At 46.7% G+C, this 17,584-nt stretch overlaps 2 protein-coding genes across 2 annotated transcripts; one reads left to right on the top strand and one right to left on the bottom strand.

Moving 5' to 3' along the window:
- Positions 1–294: 294 nt before the first annotated feature.
- On the bottom strand, positions 295–12,606 carry ZSWIM7 (zinc finger SWIM-type containing 7). Its single transcript, XM_005142909.3, has 6 exons — positions 12,518–12,606; positions 11,945–12,042; positions 10,165–10,186; positions 6,455–6,557; positions 1,236–1,340; positions 295–596 (listed from the first exon to the last, which is right to left on the bottom strand). Exons 1-6 carry the CDS (start codon positions 12,586–12,588, stop codon positions 480–482), a joined length of 516 nt encoding a protein of 171 aa, XP_005142966.2. The 5' UTR covers positions 12,589–12,606; the 3' UTR covers positions 295–479.
- Positions 12,418–16,520, top strand: TTC19 (tetratricopeptide repeat domain 19). The gene is made up of 10 exons (XM_005142914.3): positions 12,418–12,813; positions 12,882–12,955; positions 13,058–13,168; positions 13,349–13,387; positions 13,886–13,942; positions 14,211–14,272; positions 14,823–14,917; positions 15,118–15,272; positions 15,570–15,732; positions 16,213–16,520. Exons 1-10 carry the CDS (start codon positions 12,630–12,632, stop codon positions 16,344–16,346), a joined length of 1,074 nt encoding a protein of 357 aa, XP_005142971.2. The 5' UTR covers positions 12,418–12,629; the 3' UTR covers positions 16,347–16,520.
- Positions 16,521–17,584: the final 1,064 nt, after the last annotated feature.

The following is a 17,584-nucleotide window of genomic DNA, read 5'->3' as shown; positions in this document are numbered from 1 at the left end:
CCACTTGTCTGAAATGGGTCGATTGAAAAGCACAGCAACTATGGGGATGCTTTCTAAGATCATATAGTACAGTAAGCAAAACAGAAACACCAGTCTCAAGATGCTGAGGAATCTCTGCCCTAATCCCTGGTACGGTTTTGACAGTGATGAATCAGAAATTGCAGCTACAGAAATTGTAGCTGTAAAAAACAGGCTGTTTGTATCCCCACATCATAAGCATATAATATTACAGATTAGTTCAGCCACCTTCAAGTACCCCAAGAATAGCCTAAAGAAATGAAGCTGAAGTCAACATAGGCTTCTTAACATTTATTAATTAATCTATCGATTCTAATGCTAATTAATGTCACACTTGGCTGCAGCACAGGAAGAAACCTACCAGCCATGATGAATATTTGACAGCCTTGTAGATACAAAAAAAGCCAGCAACACAGCTGGGAGGATACACAGAAAGCACATCCACATGTGATACAAATCCTTCATCCTTCATCCTCTTTATCAGCCAGTAAGATGTTTATGAGCTGCTCCTCAGACACTGTTAGTTCCTGGCAGGCTCCCATGGCCTGACTGAGGTAGACAGCAAGTATATGTTTGCACTGCAAATAATAGCAAATAATAGCACAGCCAAGTTAACAGCAGGAGCTACACAGGAATGTCAGTGCCCTATCTGGAAGCTACAAAAATCCATCCTGGTCTAATGAAGTGCTCACCCCTCCCAGAAACGTGGTTCTCTCTTGGCACACCAAGCCCTGGCACAGGCTGGTGCTCCAGTCGGCCCTGGTCAGTTCTGCCACAGGGTAACGTAATACAGGGATCTGACACAGAACAAAGTGTTACTGGCCTCTGATGTCCTCCCCACAATTGCAGACCAATTGGTTACCCTGAGCCCTTCCTCACTGACACCAGGTGAACATCAGCCACACACCATGTGCCAGTCCCATTAGCAGCAGTAGCCCTCATTTCAAGAGAGCAGGGATTATTCATCTCTGGAAAGTCAGAACAGCAATGCCTAAGTAAGAACAAAAGCCTTCTCCAGCCCTTGTAAAGCTGAGCTCCACCCAAATACCATGACTCCCAGTGGGCAGATGATGCAGTGGGTCAGGCAGAGCCTGCATGGCCAACTCAACACTCATGCATTTACTCCCTGGAAACTTCAGGCTGCTCAGGTTCAATGAGCAGAGCACAGCTTCTCCCCTGCTCCCTATCCCAGCCCCAAGTTAAGGCAGACAACTTACCAGAAGACTCTCACTCTTCTGCAATACAGTGAACCCAAAAGCAGGACATGTGCAGAAGTGGCAGGAACTATAGCAGGTGTAGAGTTTGCCTGAGCTCCCAAGAACCTGAAACAAAGGCAGATGGAGGGGGTGAAATCAGAGTCAGCATTCACTTTTAATTTCCCTAATTCTTAGCCTGTGTCTGGACTGATGTCCCTTTTACAAGGACTCACTGCATGCAGCTGGCAAGTGGCTGTCACAACACAAAAGTTGTCACAACACAATCCATCTAATCTTGAAGCTCCTCAGCTTTCTCTCCACACCTCTCTCCCTGCAGGCAAGGAGTGCTCCGGTACTTGCAGCAGACACTAAACACAGAGCCCCCTCCTCTGATCTCCCACAGCACAGCAAGCTGCCAGCCCCTCCAGATAGATGAACATGATGAAAACTCTCATCACAGAAAATCCATTTGTGAATCCACCACAGGCCTGGAAGTGGAAGGAGAGCAGCAGTGAGCACTTGCATTGAAGCCTTTTCTAACCAGCTCCAGTGGCTGATGGCTGCAAAAGCTCTTGCTGTTCTGCTCCCAAAGCAGCTGCAGCTATTGGAATCCAATTTTGTCTGAATAAACAAAGTTGAAGTCTCCAGAGAAGAAGCCTCTCTGCTCCATCTCTGGTTTGGGAACAGCTCTGCCTCCTTTTCCCACATGCTGTTCCTCTGCAAGGCTGGTACTGAGGCATATTCCCTCTGCACCATGGGCACAGGATGTGGGATATCAGGTGGGGGAAGCATTCATTTCCACCATGGAGAGGCTGACAGGCAAGCTGTGAGCTGCTGGAGCTGACTGCGTGGTACAGGAAAGCCAAACTATGGATTACTTCTCGTTCGGTTTCCTCAAGACTGAGAAATAGCTTTTAGAAAGCTACTTTGAGAGCTAACTGCTCTCCCCACTCCTATTGCAAGGGAAGAGTCTGTGGGAGCAGAACACACAGACTTTCAAGCAGAAACTCGACTCAATAGCATAGACTTTACTAATGCTTTGAGGCCTAAAATGAGTGCACTCCATGGATAAGACACAATTACCATAGAGTACTTGCCATGATGTGTCTTTTATCTGCCACAGCAAGTGCTTTGTGTCCGCTCTGTGGCCCCAACAGCTGGCACTAACTCTTCCTGGATATTACAGAAAATGATGGGGATTTACATAGGTGTAATCACCAGCAGTGCTCTCCTCTACAGATGAACCCTGGGCTCTGGTGGCACAAGACACTCCTCTCCCACACCAGGCTCTAAATTCTGATTGGGTTTGTGGCACAAATACACCTAAATCCAAAGATACACACGAAGAAGTGAAAAGACAGTGGAGCTCTGCAGAATGCTGCTCCCCTCCAGGACATCCCTGGCACTCCTAAGTCCCTGCTGAGGAACATCATCAACCCAGTTCCAGAGCTGCACTTGCAAGGGGTGCCTTCCCCTGTCCCCAGGAGTGCTCTCTGCACTCCTTGCCTGACAGGTAACATTCACAAGTTTAAGCTCTCCCACAGCAGCACCTATGCCTCCTAATCCCCTTTACTCCCAGCAGAATCAGGACACTAGACTCACATTCCCATTGCAGAGTAAACCATTTTGTTTTCAGTCTGGCCTTTACCCTGCACCCTCCTTATACTCCAGGCTGAGTTTGTTTCACTTGTGATAAGTTTGTTTTTCTCTAGGCCCTTTGATTGTTTTTTCCAAGATGAAGGATTCCTATGGTGCCTTTCCTTCAGAAGTGTTTTGCTTTGAGGAGGGGGGGCAAGACACAGACACTGCCAGATTTGGCCTGAGTTTAGTGTTCCCCCGTCCTGACCTAGATGGCAAGAATACATCTTCTGTGTAATAAGGCAGACTAAAATCCAAAGACCATGAGAAAAAGGTGCCTCTGTTTCTGCCAGCTGCAGCCAAGCCAGGCACAGGGCTCTCTTGGGCCTGAGATGCTGTGAGATTTCCTTCCTCTTCCCTCCTTCCAAGCCTGGCACTTGCTGGCTGCACAGTGAGGAAAGATCACCTTGGTGGTGGTTTCCCTGCCAGTGTGTGGGCATGCAAGAGGCCAGCTGTGACAGCAGTTGCTAGGTGGTACACAGAGCTAGGCAGCACTACAGTCTGTGCCAGGACCTGGTGCTGAAATTCACCATAGGGCAGGCTGCCATATAACTCTAGGAAATTAATCTGAAAAGACATAAAACATCAGAACCCAATAAAAGTGCAGGATGTGAGCAGTGCAAGTGACACTTAGCAGGAGGGCTAAAGCACTGCCCCTCTCCCTGATAATTGGCTTCACTCTCACAGCATTTCTGCAGCTCAGGCATAGCTAATTGGTTCCCAGCTGCTGCCTGCTCACCACTTGACACTTGATAGTTCCACCATCAGCCACACCCACATCCACCATCTTTTCAGCAGGTAAGAATTATTTATCCCTGACCTGGAGTTACAAGGGTTGGCTTTAGTCTGCAGCATGGGCAGGTGTCATACCAGCCCTTCTGGGATGATTAACAACTCTGAGCTAACATCAGCACTTGAATATCCCATTGGTATTGGTGCTACTCTATTACGTAGCAAAGGCATTAATGCCCAGGCATTAAAAGACAAATCATATGTTCCATTTGACTGACGGCTCTTTCTTCTCCCATCTCAGTTCCTGAGGGCAAGAGCTGCTTACACTACAGGCTGCAGCCCTAGGGCCTGTCTGTACAGAGCCATCTTCCCCTGACGCAGTACCTAAGATGTACTGGATGATATGTAACACAAACAGCATTGAAATGTCAACATCTCAGGTTTGGCTCTGACAACCCAAAGGAGTTTCACAGTAGGACCAGCCTCATGCCATCAACGAGAAGAGCTCTTCAGATCCAGCTGCAAGTGAGAGCACCACCTCATATTCCAGCTCTACCACACCTGGGTGCAAACAGCAGATTTACAAACACTTTCTGGGGAATGAGTGAAAGGGATGACTGTGCATGTGTACAGGCAGCTATGGCTGCCCCTCTCTCCCTACTGCACTGGCATGCTTCCCTGCAGAGGAAGAAGTGTACATAGCTGGGATACATGTCTGCACCACACATAATGAAGAGCCAGGGACACTACCCAGCTACTCTTCAGAGCAGGATCCCACTCATTGTTTCAGTTTCCAGAGCCCCAGATTGTGTTCCTGTCACTTCTCCAGCCTGTGGCCTCAGGGGAGGCTCTGCTCTTTGTTTCTGCATCTCAGACAGATGTGCTGAGGAAGAATTTCGCAATGGGACCAGCCTGACATCCCCAGAGAAAATATCTCTTCAGATTCCTCTGTTAATGAACTCATCAGCAGAGCCTTAATCAGAAATCAAGTTCCACTAAAGAAGAATGCTGCTCAGAAGCACTCGTGCACCTGCAGGCAGACACTGCTTCCTGTAGGCTGCCTGTCAACTGGGAGGACACAGGCACAGACCTTGCGTGATGCAGGGGGCTGCTCATATCATATCCACCAGCTACCAAGAGTGCTCAAGGCTGACCTTTTCCTATATTAACTCCTGGTGATCAGCCCTGACCTACCTGTCCAGGGGTTTCCCCTCTGCTGTAGCACATGCAGCGTTCAGCAACAACCCTGCCCTGCCCAGAAGGGGGGGTCATGGCTGCAGCCAGCACATCAAAGCTCTCTTGCATGCTTCTCTGAACTCCTCCATGTTTCATGAGGCTTCTACATCTAAGAGATGTATATTAAGCCTCTTCAGATGCAGATAACTTTGTCATGCTGCAAAATGCTGTAAGCATGTGAACACACATTTAGGCTCCCTGGAAACACCAGAGGCTCTAAGCAGTCCCTGTCATCCTTCACACGAAAGGGTGCTAAGTGAAGGCTGTGAATCCCAGCCTCCAAAGCTCTGCAAGGAGAATGTGACTACTCTCTGCCTATTGGCATATTGAGCTGAGCAACAGTGAAAAAGGAAAGGCCCTTAAGCACTGAATTATGAGGCAGCTGCTATCTCAGGGTCCTGGCAGCAGAGCTTCTTAGGCTTTACCAAACACCCACAGGCAAGCCCTCAACTAAAATCAAAGACTGTGTTCTTGGGCCCTGTATGTTTATGAATCATGCCTCTCTGGAGGGGCCAATGTCCTCTCCAAAGCCCCAGAAGTGATAGAGGCTCTATGTACAAATCAAGCAATGCAAGCTCTGAACACGTGAAAAATGTTTGTGTCATTACCCAGGCCTGGCTTTACAGTTTTTCTCTTACCCTAGATGACCCCAAAGCATCTCAGCACCTCCAGGGAAGGAGGGAAGGCCCTTTGCAGTGAGGATATTTGGAAAAATTCCTCTTTGCTGCTACAACACTGAACAAAGAGATCACTGGTGGTGGAAAAAGCACAGCACCAGATTCAGTAGTGGAGGGGGTTGTGCTGTCTGAGGGGGTTAGTAGTGCTAAATAGTAGGAATAGGATGCTTCTTCACCAACCTCTTATAAGCAGAGGATCCCACTGCTTTAGCTAGGGCACAGCACACAGTGTCTCTCTGACTCTGACCTGCTGTGGCTGCTCACTGGTGCTGAGGCACAGTAGAGCAAGAAATTGTGCATACAACAGAAAAGTCAGAAAGAAGTGCTAATGGCTTCTCACCTCACCTAACGAGCCTCAACTCCATCTCCAATCCTGTGCTGTAAGAAGTTTCATCTGTAGGGCTAAGGTGAGCTCTTCTCCCTAAAATGCCATTTTATGAAGATGTTTCTGTGATTCATAGACTTGGCAACAGTGAATTAGTATGCAACCCACGGATTTGGCCTACACTGCTTCCCCCAAGGCAGCAAGGACCCTGTTGCCAAGCAGAGGTCAGGAGTATTCAGGACACTGTGGATCTGGAGTGCAACAGGCAAAGAAATGCAGTGATGGCAGATAACACTCCATTGCGTAGTTTGTCAAGAGGAAGGACTGCCTTTGCTGGGTGGGATGGAAGCAATAAAGCAAAATTAGCAATTCCTGGAAAACTTCCTCCGACCATGAAACCCACAAACATGTAAAAAATTGTCTTTGACTGGCTGGGAGCCACAAAGAAAATGTTAATGTACAAGGCTGTTCTAATTCATGGCTAATGCTTTCCAGTATCACTTCAGGAGTTTGTAAAACACTGATATTCTCTCTGCGTTTATCCAAGTGCTCTTTCACATACTGCAAGTTAGCAAAATATTGGCTCATATGTCAGTTGGAAACCATCAGAAAGTGAGACTGAAGAGAGGTACCTGGTATGCAGTCCTTCCACTGGGGGATGTGACTCGGGTGACAGAACGCTGATCCACCAGATCCAGAGCTGGGACAGCACATGGGCCAAATATGAACTTCAGCCTGAAAGAGAAAGTGTTTCTAGTAGGTCATATCACAAAAGGAGATCACTTGGCTTAGCCTTATCAAAGGATATAGCCCTATGGTGTCCAGAAAGGCTGTAGCCAAAGGTTCCCATCGTCCCTCAAAATCCCACCAGTTACAGCTCCATTGATTATGCTGCCAAGCAATGAAAAACATTTGTCATTCTCAGCTCTGCTTTGTTTCATTAAGTGACCATTAATCCCTGCCCTGTCCCTCGAGGACAGCCCGGGACTCAGTTCTTAAGGAGAGCCTCTATCCTGCGGGCTATTCAGACCTGGGTTTTGATATTAAGATAACTTCAAAATTTCCAAGCTGCTCCTAACCAGTCCCACATTTCTTTGGAAAATCCCACTCAGATTTAATTACATGACATTTTAAAGATTTTTCTTACACAGGACATTACATCTTGTGTGCTTCTTCTTCAATACTATGACCCAAATACTATTCTGGCTGTCTGCTGCACAAACAGGACATGAAGTGGTTCCTGTCCTGAACTAAAATGAGACAAAATGCATCAGAGACACAGAAGTGAGTCTTTAGTCAGTCTCTATGACTGTGAGACAGCGTTAGCCATGTACGCAAGGAGATACCTTTGAGCAGCATTTCTGGCTTGACAGTCACTTTAGAGATCACTCATTACTGAAAAGGGAGGGTAGGTGAAATAAGAGCCACAGGTTGCCTTTAACAGTGATCTGAGCAGCCTTTTTGTTAGTATTCCCATAGTTCTTCCAATGCAAATTCTGTGCAGACAGAGCACTGGAGATTTACCAACTTATCAAACAGTGAATCTAGACTCTAAAACTGGAAACTCTGCTTCTGCCCAGCACTCTAAATACACCAGGTCTTCTTTAAGGGAAACTGTACCTCTGGCAGTAAAAGCAAGACATGCTGGAAAAGAGAAGATGCAGGAAGGAAATCCTGGGGGATGCACAGTGCTGGGGTTACAGGCAACAGGCAGTGTCACACACCCAGCCCAGTTATCCTTCCTGCAGTAAACTGTCACATGAGGACAATGAGCATAAACAGGGGTTTTAATGGGGGCAGCATCAGGTAAACGAGCACATGGAGCCAGACTCACTAATTCTAAGGGGAAAAGGGGCTCGTGCTCTGGGACACCTTAACTGTACACACAGGCTGTCCTGGATGAGTTGCCCTGGGTGAGATGTGAGATTATTGATCAGTTGGTCTTGAATCCCACCTCCAGCCATGGCCCACACATCGTGCTTCACAGCAAAGAGAGAGCAAGGATGATACGTAGCTACTTGAGCAACAGGAAATGTAGCAGCAGGGCTCCTTCCTCATCTCAGGGAAGCTGGTTTAAACCCCAAGGAACAAATTAATCATTTTGCAGCTATTGCATTTCTTCTATCACAACTAAGTTCTAAATTATTCTTTCTCTACCCACCAAACTGCATCAATAGAAAGCTAAAGACCATCAGGGAAATACTTAAGACACTCCATTGCACATGATGTCATTGGATAGTGGTAGTTTTAGATCTATAATCCAGCTTCCAGCAGGGCTCATAGACAGCAAATTTATTTCAGATAAAACCCTGGGACAGCACATCCCTTATGTCACTGCATCCTCCCTAAATCCACTTTCCTTTTCCTTTCCTTCCAAGCAGGGCATCTCACCATGCAGGGATGCATTACTGCACAGGCTTAATGGATCAGAGAGTGCCTGGGGTGGAGTAAAGACAAGATTGGCCAGGTTTGCTCCGGTATATGTTTGCTTCCTGCAAAACATTGCCTTAACACAACTATCTCCTCAGCCTTGGTGCTGCACATCCTGGAAAGAAGTTCTTTATATCCTGCTGGTGCTGTTGCAAGGGTATATGATAAGCTCTATGTCAAATATAGACATTGGTAACCGTAGTCTATTATCCAGGCAGCTCATAGACTTAAAGGTTATTCTAGACTTGTATACCCAGCTGGTTGGAATGTGTCCCAAAGAGCTCAGGAGCAACTCAGTTAACTTTACAGACCTTTTATCCACTGAGAAAAATCTGTGTAGTCGAGATTAGTTACAAGGATAAACAACAAGAAAATCAGCAGTGATGAAAAGATAGCACAAAACATAAGCAAGAGAACAAAAGAAAGCAGAGGAACGTTTCCAACTCCAGTGAAGACACAAAGAGCCAAGGCAGAGCCCTGGCGTCTCAGCAGCATGGCTGACCTATGTGTCTGAGTCAATCTCATTGATAACAAGCCAAGCAGACAGACTTATTCCAGGAAGACCAAACTTTAGTTGCACAAACTCAAGGCAATAAGGATTGGCTTCATCTAAGGACTGAGAAGAGGTGGGTGGGGGAACACTCAACGTAAGACATTCCTTAATGATTAGGTTTGGGACTATAAGGGGGCTGAGTTTAATGAGTTTCAGTAACTCTTTCAAATTTAGGAAATTCTTTTTCCATATACATAATTCTATCAGTCTAACAGGAAATAATGAAGGGAATGCCCAAAGGAAATTCAAAGACTTCAGAGATTTGGAAAACATTCAGAAATTAAATCAGAATTACTTCTGAGCTGCTGGTCATGGGGGATAGAAATCTGACTGCCAAGAGTTACCACCCAACCGCTACTAAACTTAACATGGGAATTTCTTTCCTCCTTTTTTCTTTTATGACAAGAAGGAAACAAAAAGTTAAGAGAGTTGTCAAATATAACCCTACCCTTCAAAGGCCATTGTGGTCCTAGAAGAGGAAGCCAACATGCATACCTTTCACAAGTGTTATGTTAGGTAACTTTAGACTCAAAGACAGTAAGGCCTGAAGGATTCTTGGTGATCTTTCTGGCTCAATTACATGCAGGCAGGAACACAAACTTAAAGATGAATCTCAAAAGCCTTTCTTACTGTGAGAGTGCCTTTTCTCCGCCTTCAATACCAATTAGTGAGGGTCTACAGAAGTTGTGAACCTTGGTTCTCTTAGGAGACTGCTTGGAAATGACTGAAATATTCCCAAGCTTCAATCAACACCAGGGTGATGAAGCTGACCTGAAACCTCTTCTAAACAGGAAGAGAAGTCCCAGGGTAATCTTCAGTTAACAATTCCCTTGTGCAGAGAGATGATATGTTCACTTCTCCCTTTCTATCACACATGCCCATGACTCAGATGGAAGAAGGGATCTCAGGATGTTGCTGTGCTCACAGTGATATGAACACAGTGGAGATGCAGCACTCCAGCAGCATGAATCACTCTGAAACAGAGTCCACTCTCACAGAAAACTCATCCCAGGTGTGAGGGTGGACTCAGAGCTCAGGTTAAACATTCCAGGTTTCTGCATGTTTAATCCACCCAAATTAGAGCAAGTCATTACAGAAAAGTCAGCAATATAGAGAATTTCATGAATCCCTGGAAAAATCCTTGAGATTGTCTCTTTGGACCTTCATTTCCACTGCTACATAGCAACTCTGCATGAGAAACACATACTGGTCAACACAGGAAAAAAACAGTGGGGGGGGCTGGAACTAGATGATCTTAAGGTCCTTTCCAACCCTAACTGTTCTATGATTATGAGAGCAGATTATCAACTGCCCTTTAGCAGGACACTTGGGACAAGAGCTGAAGCAAAGGATACTCACCCCAGCAGCAGGTCATCAGGGACTGCAACAAAAAGAAAATGAAGTATGATTTTACTGAACTTCCCCACTGTGATAGACACCGATATCACATGCAGGCTGGGGTCTCCCTAAAATGCCCCCCAAGGCCACACAGGACTGCAGTACTCTGGCCATCCTCTCCAGCCATCAAAAAACAAGGAGCAGCAAAATGATCAGTTATGGTAGTACTAAAGCATGTATCAAGTACAGCAATCAGAACCACAGGGATTAATTTTCAAAAGAAATACAGAATCCCAAATCTACCTACTTTTGTAATATCCTACTTTTAAAAGCATGCAAGAAAAGGCATAGGGCCTCAACATCTTACTCTGCCACTTTAAGAAGTTGGTTAAAAATATATATATTAGTTTCCTTGAAACTCTCTTGGCATGAGTTGAGAACTTTGGCATCAAATCTTTAAAAATGTTGTTCTTTTCCCAGCATAGTCTTGCAGGGCGCCACTAGTTTATAGCTTTTAATACAGCCCCAGAAACACAACATCTTCACTTATTGGAACTTGTTGTTAAGATGGAAAGTTACACTTAGGAAAATTTGTTTGTTGCAGTTCAGGCTCTGAACACCCAATCTGATCTTTCTGTTATCACTAATAGGACACAGTGTACTGTGTCTCTGTATTCCAGTGGAAGATTGGGACTTCTGACTTTAAAATCCTTTGTTCCAACAATTCAAGGTATTCTCTACGATTTAAGCTTTTGGTTTGACTTTACCAGCTTTATTCTAATTTAATACTCCAAAATGACTGATCAGTTTGTTTCTGCAGTTACGTCTCAGTGTATGTCTTAGTACTATTTTGCTTTAAGGAGAAGTATACCTTAAAATAATGTTGACCTCTTTTTTTCCCCTCCTAGTTTACAACAGGATTTAAAGGCTCTGCTAAAAATTTACATGCAGATTTTGGATCTACTCTAACCTGACAGGAGCCATACTGCAAGCATGTCAAAAAGGTGTCAATGTGGTCACTCTGCCAGTTTAGATATTAAATCTCTGCTCATTGCCCACTCAGACCTCTCTAAACGTTTATTTGCTTGGGTTTAGTGCATTTAAAAACACTCCCTTCTTTAGGAAGAGCCATTCCGCACTACTTGTCATGCAAACACAAGGAGTAATATTCTTGCAGCACAGATTACAGAACTACTTTAGTTATCTGAAGTGCAATGAAGTTAATTGTTCTTATCTACCTGTCAGAACTGGCCAAGATCTAACTGCTGGTTTCTGCTTGCTTCATCCAAGCAACGGGAAAGTTGTTCTGGCTCACTAACATCACACCCTCTGCCGGTCAGTCATGAAACATCATCGTTTCTATGAAGGTTTCCCTTTCAAATCTCGTTTTTAAATTAGTAAGTCTATAAAAACAGCAGGACATAGGCACAACAAAATGCCTGCCTAGAAATATGTAAAGCATCATCCCTTGAAGGCAACCACTTGCACTACAAACTCAAAGCAAGCAGTATCTTAAATGCAGGTCCCACATACAAAAACATGTCCAAACTGGTCTGGTTTCCAAAAGGGCCTGACTTTGAGAAGGGAGGGCTACTCCTCATTATCTGTGCTTCAGCCCCCTTCGTGTTGTCTCCACACAGGGACAACTGGAAACATCCAATATAACCTGCTGCTCCTGAAGGTGAAGGCCACCCAGGAGGCTGGAGAGGGGAAGCAGAGAATGTCAACAACCCTCATTGCTTGCTGAAGGTTATGACTGGCCCACTACCTGCTGGGATGGTTCTGGTTTTTCTTTACGTACCGTGTGAGGTCTCCTTAAAAGCCTTTTTGATTTCTCTCAAAAGCTCTTCTGCTACTGCTGGCACGGTACTGTCCATCTCATCGGGTCTGGCCTCCTCACTGGAAGGAAGGTAGAAGAAAACAGTGGGAATCATTACAATGCAAATACCATAACCCAGGACAGGTTAACTGGGCACCACTACATCCCAACCCTGCAATGAGGCCAAAAGCACCTCCACCAATATTTGAGATGTGTTTTTCACACGTTCTCAGAACAAAGGGTTTCTCCACAGCACAAGGGTGTTTCTGAGACACCCCCCCCCCACCCCACTACGTGTGAACACACCCGTGGAAGCGGACAGGGGCACACAGCTGGCCACAGGGAGAGGCCCTGGCCCGGGCCGCCCCAGCCGCTGCCCGCTGACCTTCCACGGGAGGGCCCGTAGCCGGCAGGCCCCAGCAGCAGGAGTCCAGCCAGCACCGCCCGCTCCCCGCCGCGGTCCCCGGGAGCTCCCTCGTTACGGCGGAGCCGCATCGGAGCTCTTGAGAGCGGCTGCTCCCGGAACAGAGGCCCTAGGGCCAGGTCTACCTGTACCTGCACCGCCATGAAGGCACGTCTCCATAGCAACAGGCGCCCTTTGCCCCACGTGACACAGAGGGGCACATCACGTGGCTAGTGAGAGCTCTTAAAGGGCCCGCGGGGGACGATGCTGGCGGCGGCGCTGCCGAGAGCTCTAAGCCGGTTGTCCGCCCGGCGCTGCCCCGCAGGGCTCCGGTCACCCCGGGCCGCCTGGCGCGGCGGGGCCCGCGGGGAAGAGGGCAGCGGCAGGACGGGGTTTGAGCGGCGCCGATGGGCCCGGCCGGTCGGAGGTGCTCTGGGCTTCCTGGGAGGTGAGGCGGGCCTCGGGCTGCGGGCCGCGGCCGTGTGTGGCCGGGTGGCGGTCACCTTCGGCCCGCAGCCTTCTCCCTCTTCCCCAAGGACGCTGAGGAGGACGGCGAGGACGCCATTATCCTCCTGCTGAAGAGAGCCAAGGTGAGGCGCCGTCCCCTGCAGGGCCGCGGGCATGGCGGGTGTTAGCTCAGCGGGGGTCCCGGCCCGTGAGCTGCCCCCCGGCTTTGTCCTGTGTCTCCGCAGCTCAGCGTCATGAAGGGTGAGCTAGGGGAGGCCGACAAGCTTCTGCACGAAGCCCTGCGGCTGTCGCACCAGTCGGATAACAGGAAAGCCATTACCTACACCTACAGCATGGTGAGGCTCGGGCGGCTGGCAGGGACCACCCTGTGTAGTGTCTGGTTCATGCTGGAAGATGCTGTGGGGCTCTGAGTTCCCTTCGGGGTGTAGTTCTGGGACTGTGGTAGAGCTGTGGGTAGAAGCAAAAGCAGTTGTACTTAGGCAAGTCTCTGCTTCACCACTCTCTGTCTCTTCCAGATGGCAAATGTGGCCTTCATGCAGGGACAGCTGGATAATGTGAGTAACTGGTTTTTACCCTCTGAATTTTGAGGCTGACATCTTGTGCAGGGGCTGAGTTGTGAGGCAAAGGCCTCCCAGTAAAAAGCAGAGTGATCTGCCTTGGAACTGCAGTGCTCTAGAGCATGTTCTGCCAAGAAAAATGCTTTTGCAGATAGTTTCTGAGCTCCAGCATGGTGCTGAAGGAAAGGAATACTTCTTACTGTCAAATGCCACAGTGAAGCACTTGGATGACTCTCCCAAGATGAACCTGGGAAAGCCCTGAAGGCACAAACACATGGTATACTCATGGCTGATGTAGCAATCCTAAAGTAGAAACTGAAGGGATGTGCTTGTTGTTAGTATGTTGGACTCTGGTTAGCTTTTCACTTCTACCTGATTTTGATGTACAATGTAAATGCCACAAACAGGTTTTTCCCAGTAGTCGGCCTTTGTAAAGGGTAGAGATCTTTTAAATGCCATCATTCCCCAGTGTTCTTTTCAACATTCTCATTTCAGGCAGAAAAGCTCTACAAAGCAAGTATGAGCTATTTGCTCTCAGGGGACACGAAGGAGGTATGTTCTTTTGATAAAGGCTTTCAGCTGGAAGTATTAACAGTGGTGCATGTCTCTTTGGTCTATTTCTTGTGCTGTAATACCTCCTACTGGAAACTGGCAATACTAGCTATGAGCTTGCTGGCTTCTCAGGATCTTCCTTTAATGGATGGTAGCTCTGGAGAGAACAGGATGGGGATTTTTAAGGTCTAAACTTTTAATCTGACAAAGTAATGTTTCTACTGGGGAGATGCAAAAAGAGTAACAGTTGCATTGTGTGTCCTGGCAGGATGACAATGCAATCCTTGAGATGTCCCTCAAGCTGGCCAGTATCTATGCTGCTCAGAAACAGTGAGTTCCTTGCTAAAGGCATCTTTTGCTTTCATCTCAGCTTCAGAGTGACAGTGGTATCAGAGAATAGAATACCTGAGGAAGCTTTGATGTGACAAGATGCCATCAGGATAAAGGTTCCCACAGGCAGGGTGTTTGCCTACTCACAGTAGTGTAGCTGTGTTTGCTACATGTAGTCATGTAGCAGTGTTTGCTACATTTAGTCATGTAGCAGGGTTTGCTAGAGATTGCTGTTAGGACCTGCCCAGCAGAAGTAGCCAGAGAAACATCATTTAAAAGCCTTCTTTCCTGTGAAGTGTGGATTTGAAGCAGTTGGTGGCTGGTAACTTGTAGTTTTGTTTTTCAGTGGAGCATTGAACATGGGTTGCCTTAGCTGGCCTTGTTTGGGGGGAAGAGGGGCCCTTTCCACCTCTGCACAGAGGGCAAAAAGGGTCCTGGGAAGGGGAAAAGTTGTCTTGCAGGCCCTGCAGAATGAGAGATTGAAGGTGTTCACATCCATCCCTTCAGGGATGGAAGGAGCTTTGCTTTGCTCAGTTGTTGCACTTTGCAGGCACAAATTGGCCCTGGCTGGCTATGAGTTCTGCATCCTGACCTTAGAGGAGAAGATTGCCAAGCAGAAGGACTTGCCTGAGGATGTCTTACCAGGTAGGACTGCCTTGTCTGCCAAAGGCTTCTCATTATCTTTTCTCCATTCTCTTCTCATTGGTGTTTCTTTCCACATTGCCTAAGCACCATCTTCATGTCAATCCATTTTCTTCACACTGCGTGAGCTTCCTGCGCTTGTAGGATGGAGACTCATGCTTGATCTTGTAGAAGTGATCACTTCCACTCCTCTCTATTTGCAGCTGAAGAAAAGGCCAATACCCGTCTCCTGCTTGGGATGAGCCTAGACTCCTATGCTCGCTATCTCCTAAACATTAACCAGCTCCCAGCGGCCCAAAAAATGTATGAGAAGGCTCTGGAGATATCAAAAGATGTTCAGGGAGAGACTCATGCACAGGTGACTTATATAATGGACTACTAGGGAAAGAAACCTAAGCTCCCAGGGAATGAGGCAGCCTTAAAAGCAGTTTTGCTGGTATCAGCCATACATAGCACTAAATTGGGATCTGCTTTCTTGCCAGGAAGAATGAGCATGCAGCATGTTAATATAGAAATACAAGACACTTTCTTACTGAAAGCTTCTCTGGGAAATACTGCTTTTACTAGTGTGATGGGAATATGACAGTGGTACTTGTGATGCCCCAGGCCTCTACACGGGTCTTGCTCTGAGGTTTCCTTTTCTGTCCTGATGCAGACTGTGGTCCTGATGAGTGACTTGGCGACTGTACTGGATGCCCAGGGTCACCACGATGAAGCATACTCCTATGTGAAGAGGGCAGCAGAGCTGGCAAAGGAAACTCAACACCCTGAGGAGCACATGGTGTTGAGCAACCTGGCAGCAATTCTGATGCACAAAAGTAGGTAGATACATGTCTGTTTTCCGTCACTGTGCTTGTGCTGACTGCAGACACCTGTATTGTAGGATCAAAGTATAGTGTTATTTTTGTGTTGCTATTTGTAGTTTAAGCAGCAGGTCTGCTGACTTTGTGTAGCAACCTGTGTGGTGTTCAAATGGAATTCAGCTGCTGAAGGATCCTGTCCAAGATAAATGCAGTACTGGTGCATCTGACTCAAAAGGTTGCCAAGGGATCTTGTTCCCGTTGTCCTGTATGTGCAATAACTGGTTCCAGAGGAAGAGAAGACATGATGAACACTTGTTTCTAAGGAATTTTAATGCTGAAGCAGCACTTTGTTCCATCATCATTGCTGCTGTCTTGCTCTCATAATTGGCACCCAGTGCTGGATGTTTTCTGAACCTCCCTAGTTCTTGATGTGTTCCAGTAGTCTTTGCTTGTCCTCTGGGACTTTGAAAATGCCTCTTTTTCCTCTTGATACAGAGGACTTTCTGCAAGCAAAACAAGTGTACAAAGAAGCTCTCAAGCAGGCACAACAGAAGGGAGATGTTGCTTCCGTTCAGCATATCCAGGAAGAACTAGCTGAGCTGGCTAAGAGGAGAAAGGGCTCCAAGTAAGCTTGGCCACAGAGTCCAACTGTGAGGTGGCCAACAGCAGCAAGGGCTGGTCAGTACAAGCAGCCTTGGTGCAATGCTCCAGGGGAACAGCAAGGAATTTAAGGACTACATAACAAGAAGGGCTGCTATTACCTAACAACTTGGCCTAAAATAAAGTTGTGAAATCTTAACTGTGTAGATTTGTGGTGTAGTCTATGGTTAGTGAGCTACTATGCTAGTGATTTAACTTGGTCTGGACTGGGAGCAAAGCACAGGTCTAGCCTGGTGTTAATACTGGCACTTAAAGAGTATTTGCTACTCCAGACTGTTCACAGAGTTACTCAGTTTCAAAACATGGCTGTACTAAAGCTAAGTCATGAAAAAGAACAGGCAAGAATTGTCTCACTCTACATGCTGGCTACCACAGCAGGATGTGCTTGTGTCAGTGCTGCAATTCAGTGTTTATTAACTTTAGTAGAACATTTCCCAGGCTATACCTGTACTATGACAGAGCTGTACCTCCAGGTCCTTTTCAACTAGGTTGATTGAATGTTTTTCTTCAAAGCATTTAGCATCCAAAGATAGAACATGTGCTCTTTTAGGAGGGGTCAGACTATGTTACCAGGCAGAGCTGTTGTCAGAAATGCATCACTCTGCCACCTTACATCAGTCAAGAGCACAGTGAGTGCCAAAGCTGGCCTCCTCTCCTGGATAGGTCAGTGCTAGAATGGTGAGGCTCCTGGTGGAAAAGGTGGTATGTACAAACCATCAGGTCTGTGGTAAACTACATGTGACTAGAATGAATAGCCCGCTCATACAACAATGTTTCATTTCTGTCCTGCAGGGAAGCCTAATGTTAAAGGAGAATTAAACCAGAAGATATCAAATCTGGATTTAGCTAGGATGGAATAGAACTAATTTTGTTACTCACCAAGCATTAATTTAACCACTCATTTGTAAGAACTTCAGCTGGTTGGTACAACCCTTGATGTTAATTGCATTATCATTAGTTTACTTACAGTAGCATTAGTAGCTTCAGCTGTGTTTAAGTTTGAGCTAAAAGGCAGCACGCAGGTTTTCCAGAGTAGATGTTCACTGAAGCTGGAAGAACTTAAGTCACATGTACAGCTTTGTTCTCAGCAAGCTAGGAAGTAAAAATACAGCTGTTACAGGCATGCTTATACTAACAGAAATGCTCTGACACAGTAGTACCAAAGTTCTGGGTTCTGTTTTTGAAGTGGCAGACCTCAGCCACTCCA

This window comes from Melopsittacus undulatus, chromosome 13 (assembly GCF_012275295.1).
Source record: "Melopsittacus undulatus isolate bMelUnd1 chromosome 13, bMelUnd1.mat.Z, whole genome shotgun sequence".
NCBI classification, from domain to species: Eukaryota; Metazoa; Chordata; class Aves; order Psittaciformes; family Psittaculidae; genus Melopsittacus; species Melopsittacus undulatus.
Note: the sequence above shows the minus strand (reverse complement) of the source record. Positions and strands in the feature narration are given on the sequence as shown.

Bases quoted from the DNA above. Each gene is read 5' to 3' on its own strand.
- TTC19 (XM_005142914.3), top strand. From the start codon at position 12,630: ATGCTGGCGGCGGCGCTGCCGAGAGCTCTAAGCCGGTTGTCCGCCCGG. The intron at 12,814-12,881 runs GTGAGGCGGGCC...TTCGGCCCGCAG, and splicing joins TGCTCTGGGCTTCCTGGGAG to CCTTCTCCCTCTTCCCCAAG. The intron at 13,388-13,885 runs GTGAGTAACTGG...TTCTCATTTCAG, and splicing joins TGCAGGGACAGCTGGATAAT to GCAGAAAAGCTCTACAAAGC.
- ZSWIM7 (XM_005142909.3), bottom strand. From the start codon at position 12,588: ATGTGCCCCTCTGTGTCACGTGGGGCAAAGGGCGCCTGTTGCTATGGA. The intron at 12,043-12,517 runs GTACAGGTAGAC...CCTTCCTTCCAG, and splicing joins GTGCCTTCATGGCGGTGCAG to TGAGGAGGCCAGACCCGATG. The intron at 10,187-11,944 runs GTACGTAAAGAA...TTTTTGTTGCAG, and splicing joins TTTTAAGGAGACCTCACACG to TCCCTGATGACCTGCTGCTG.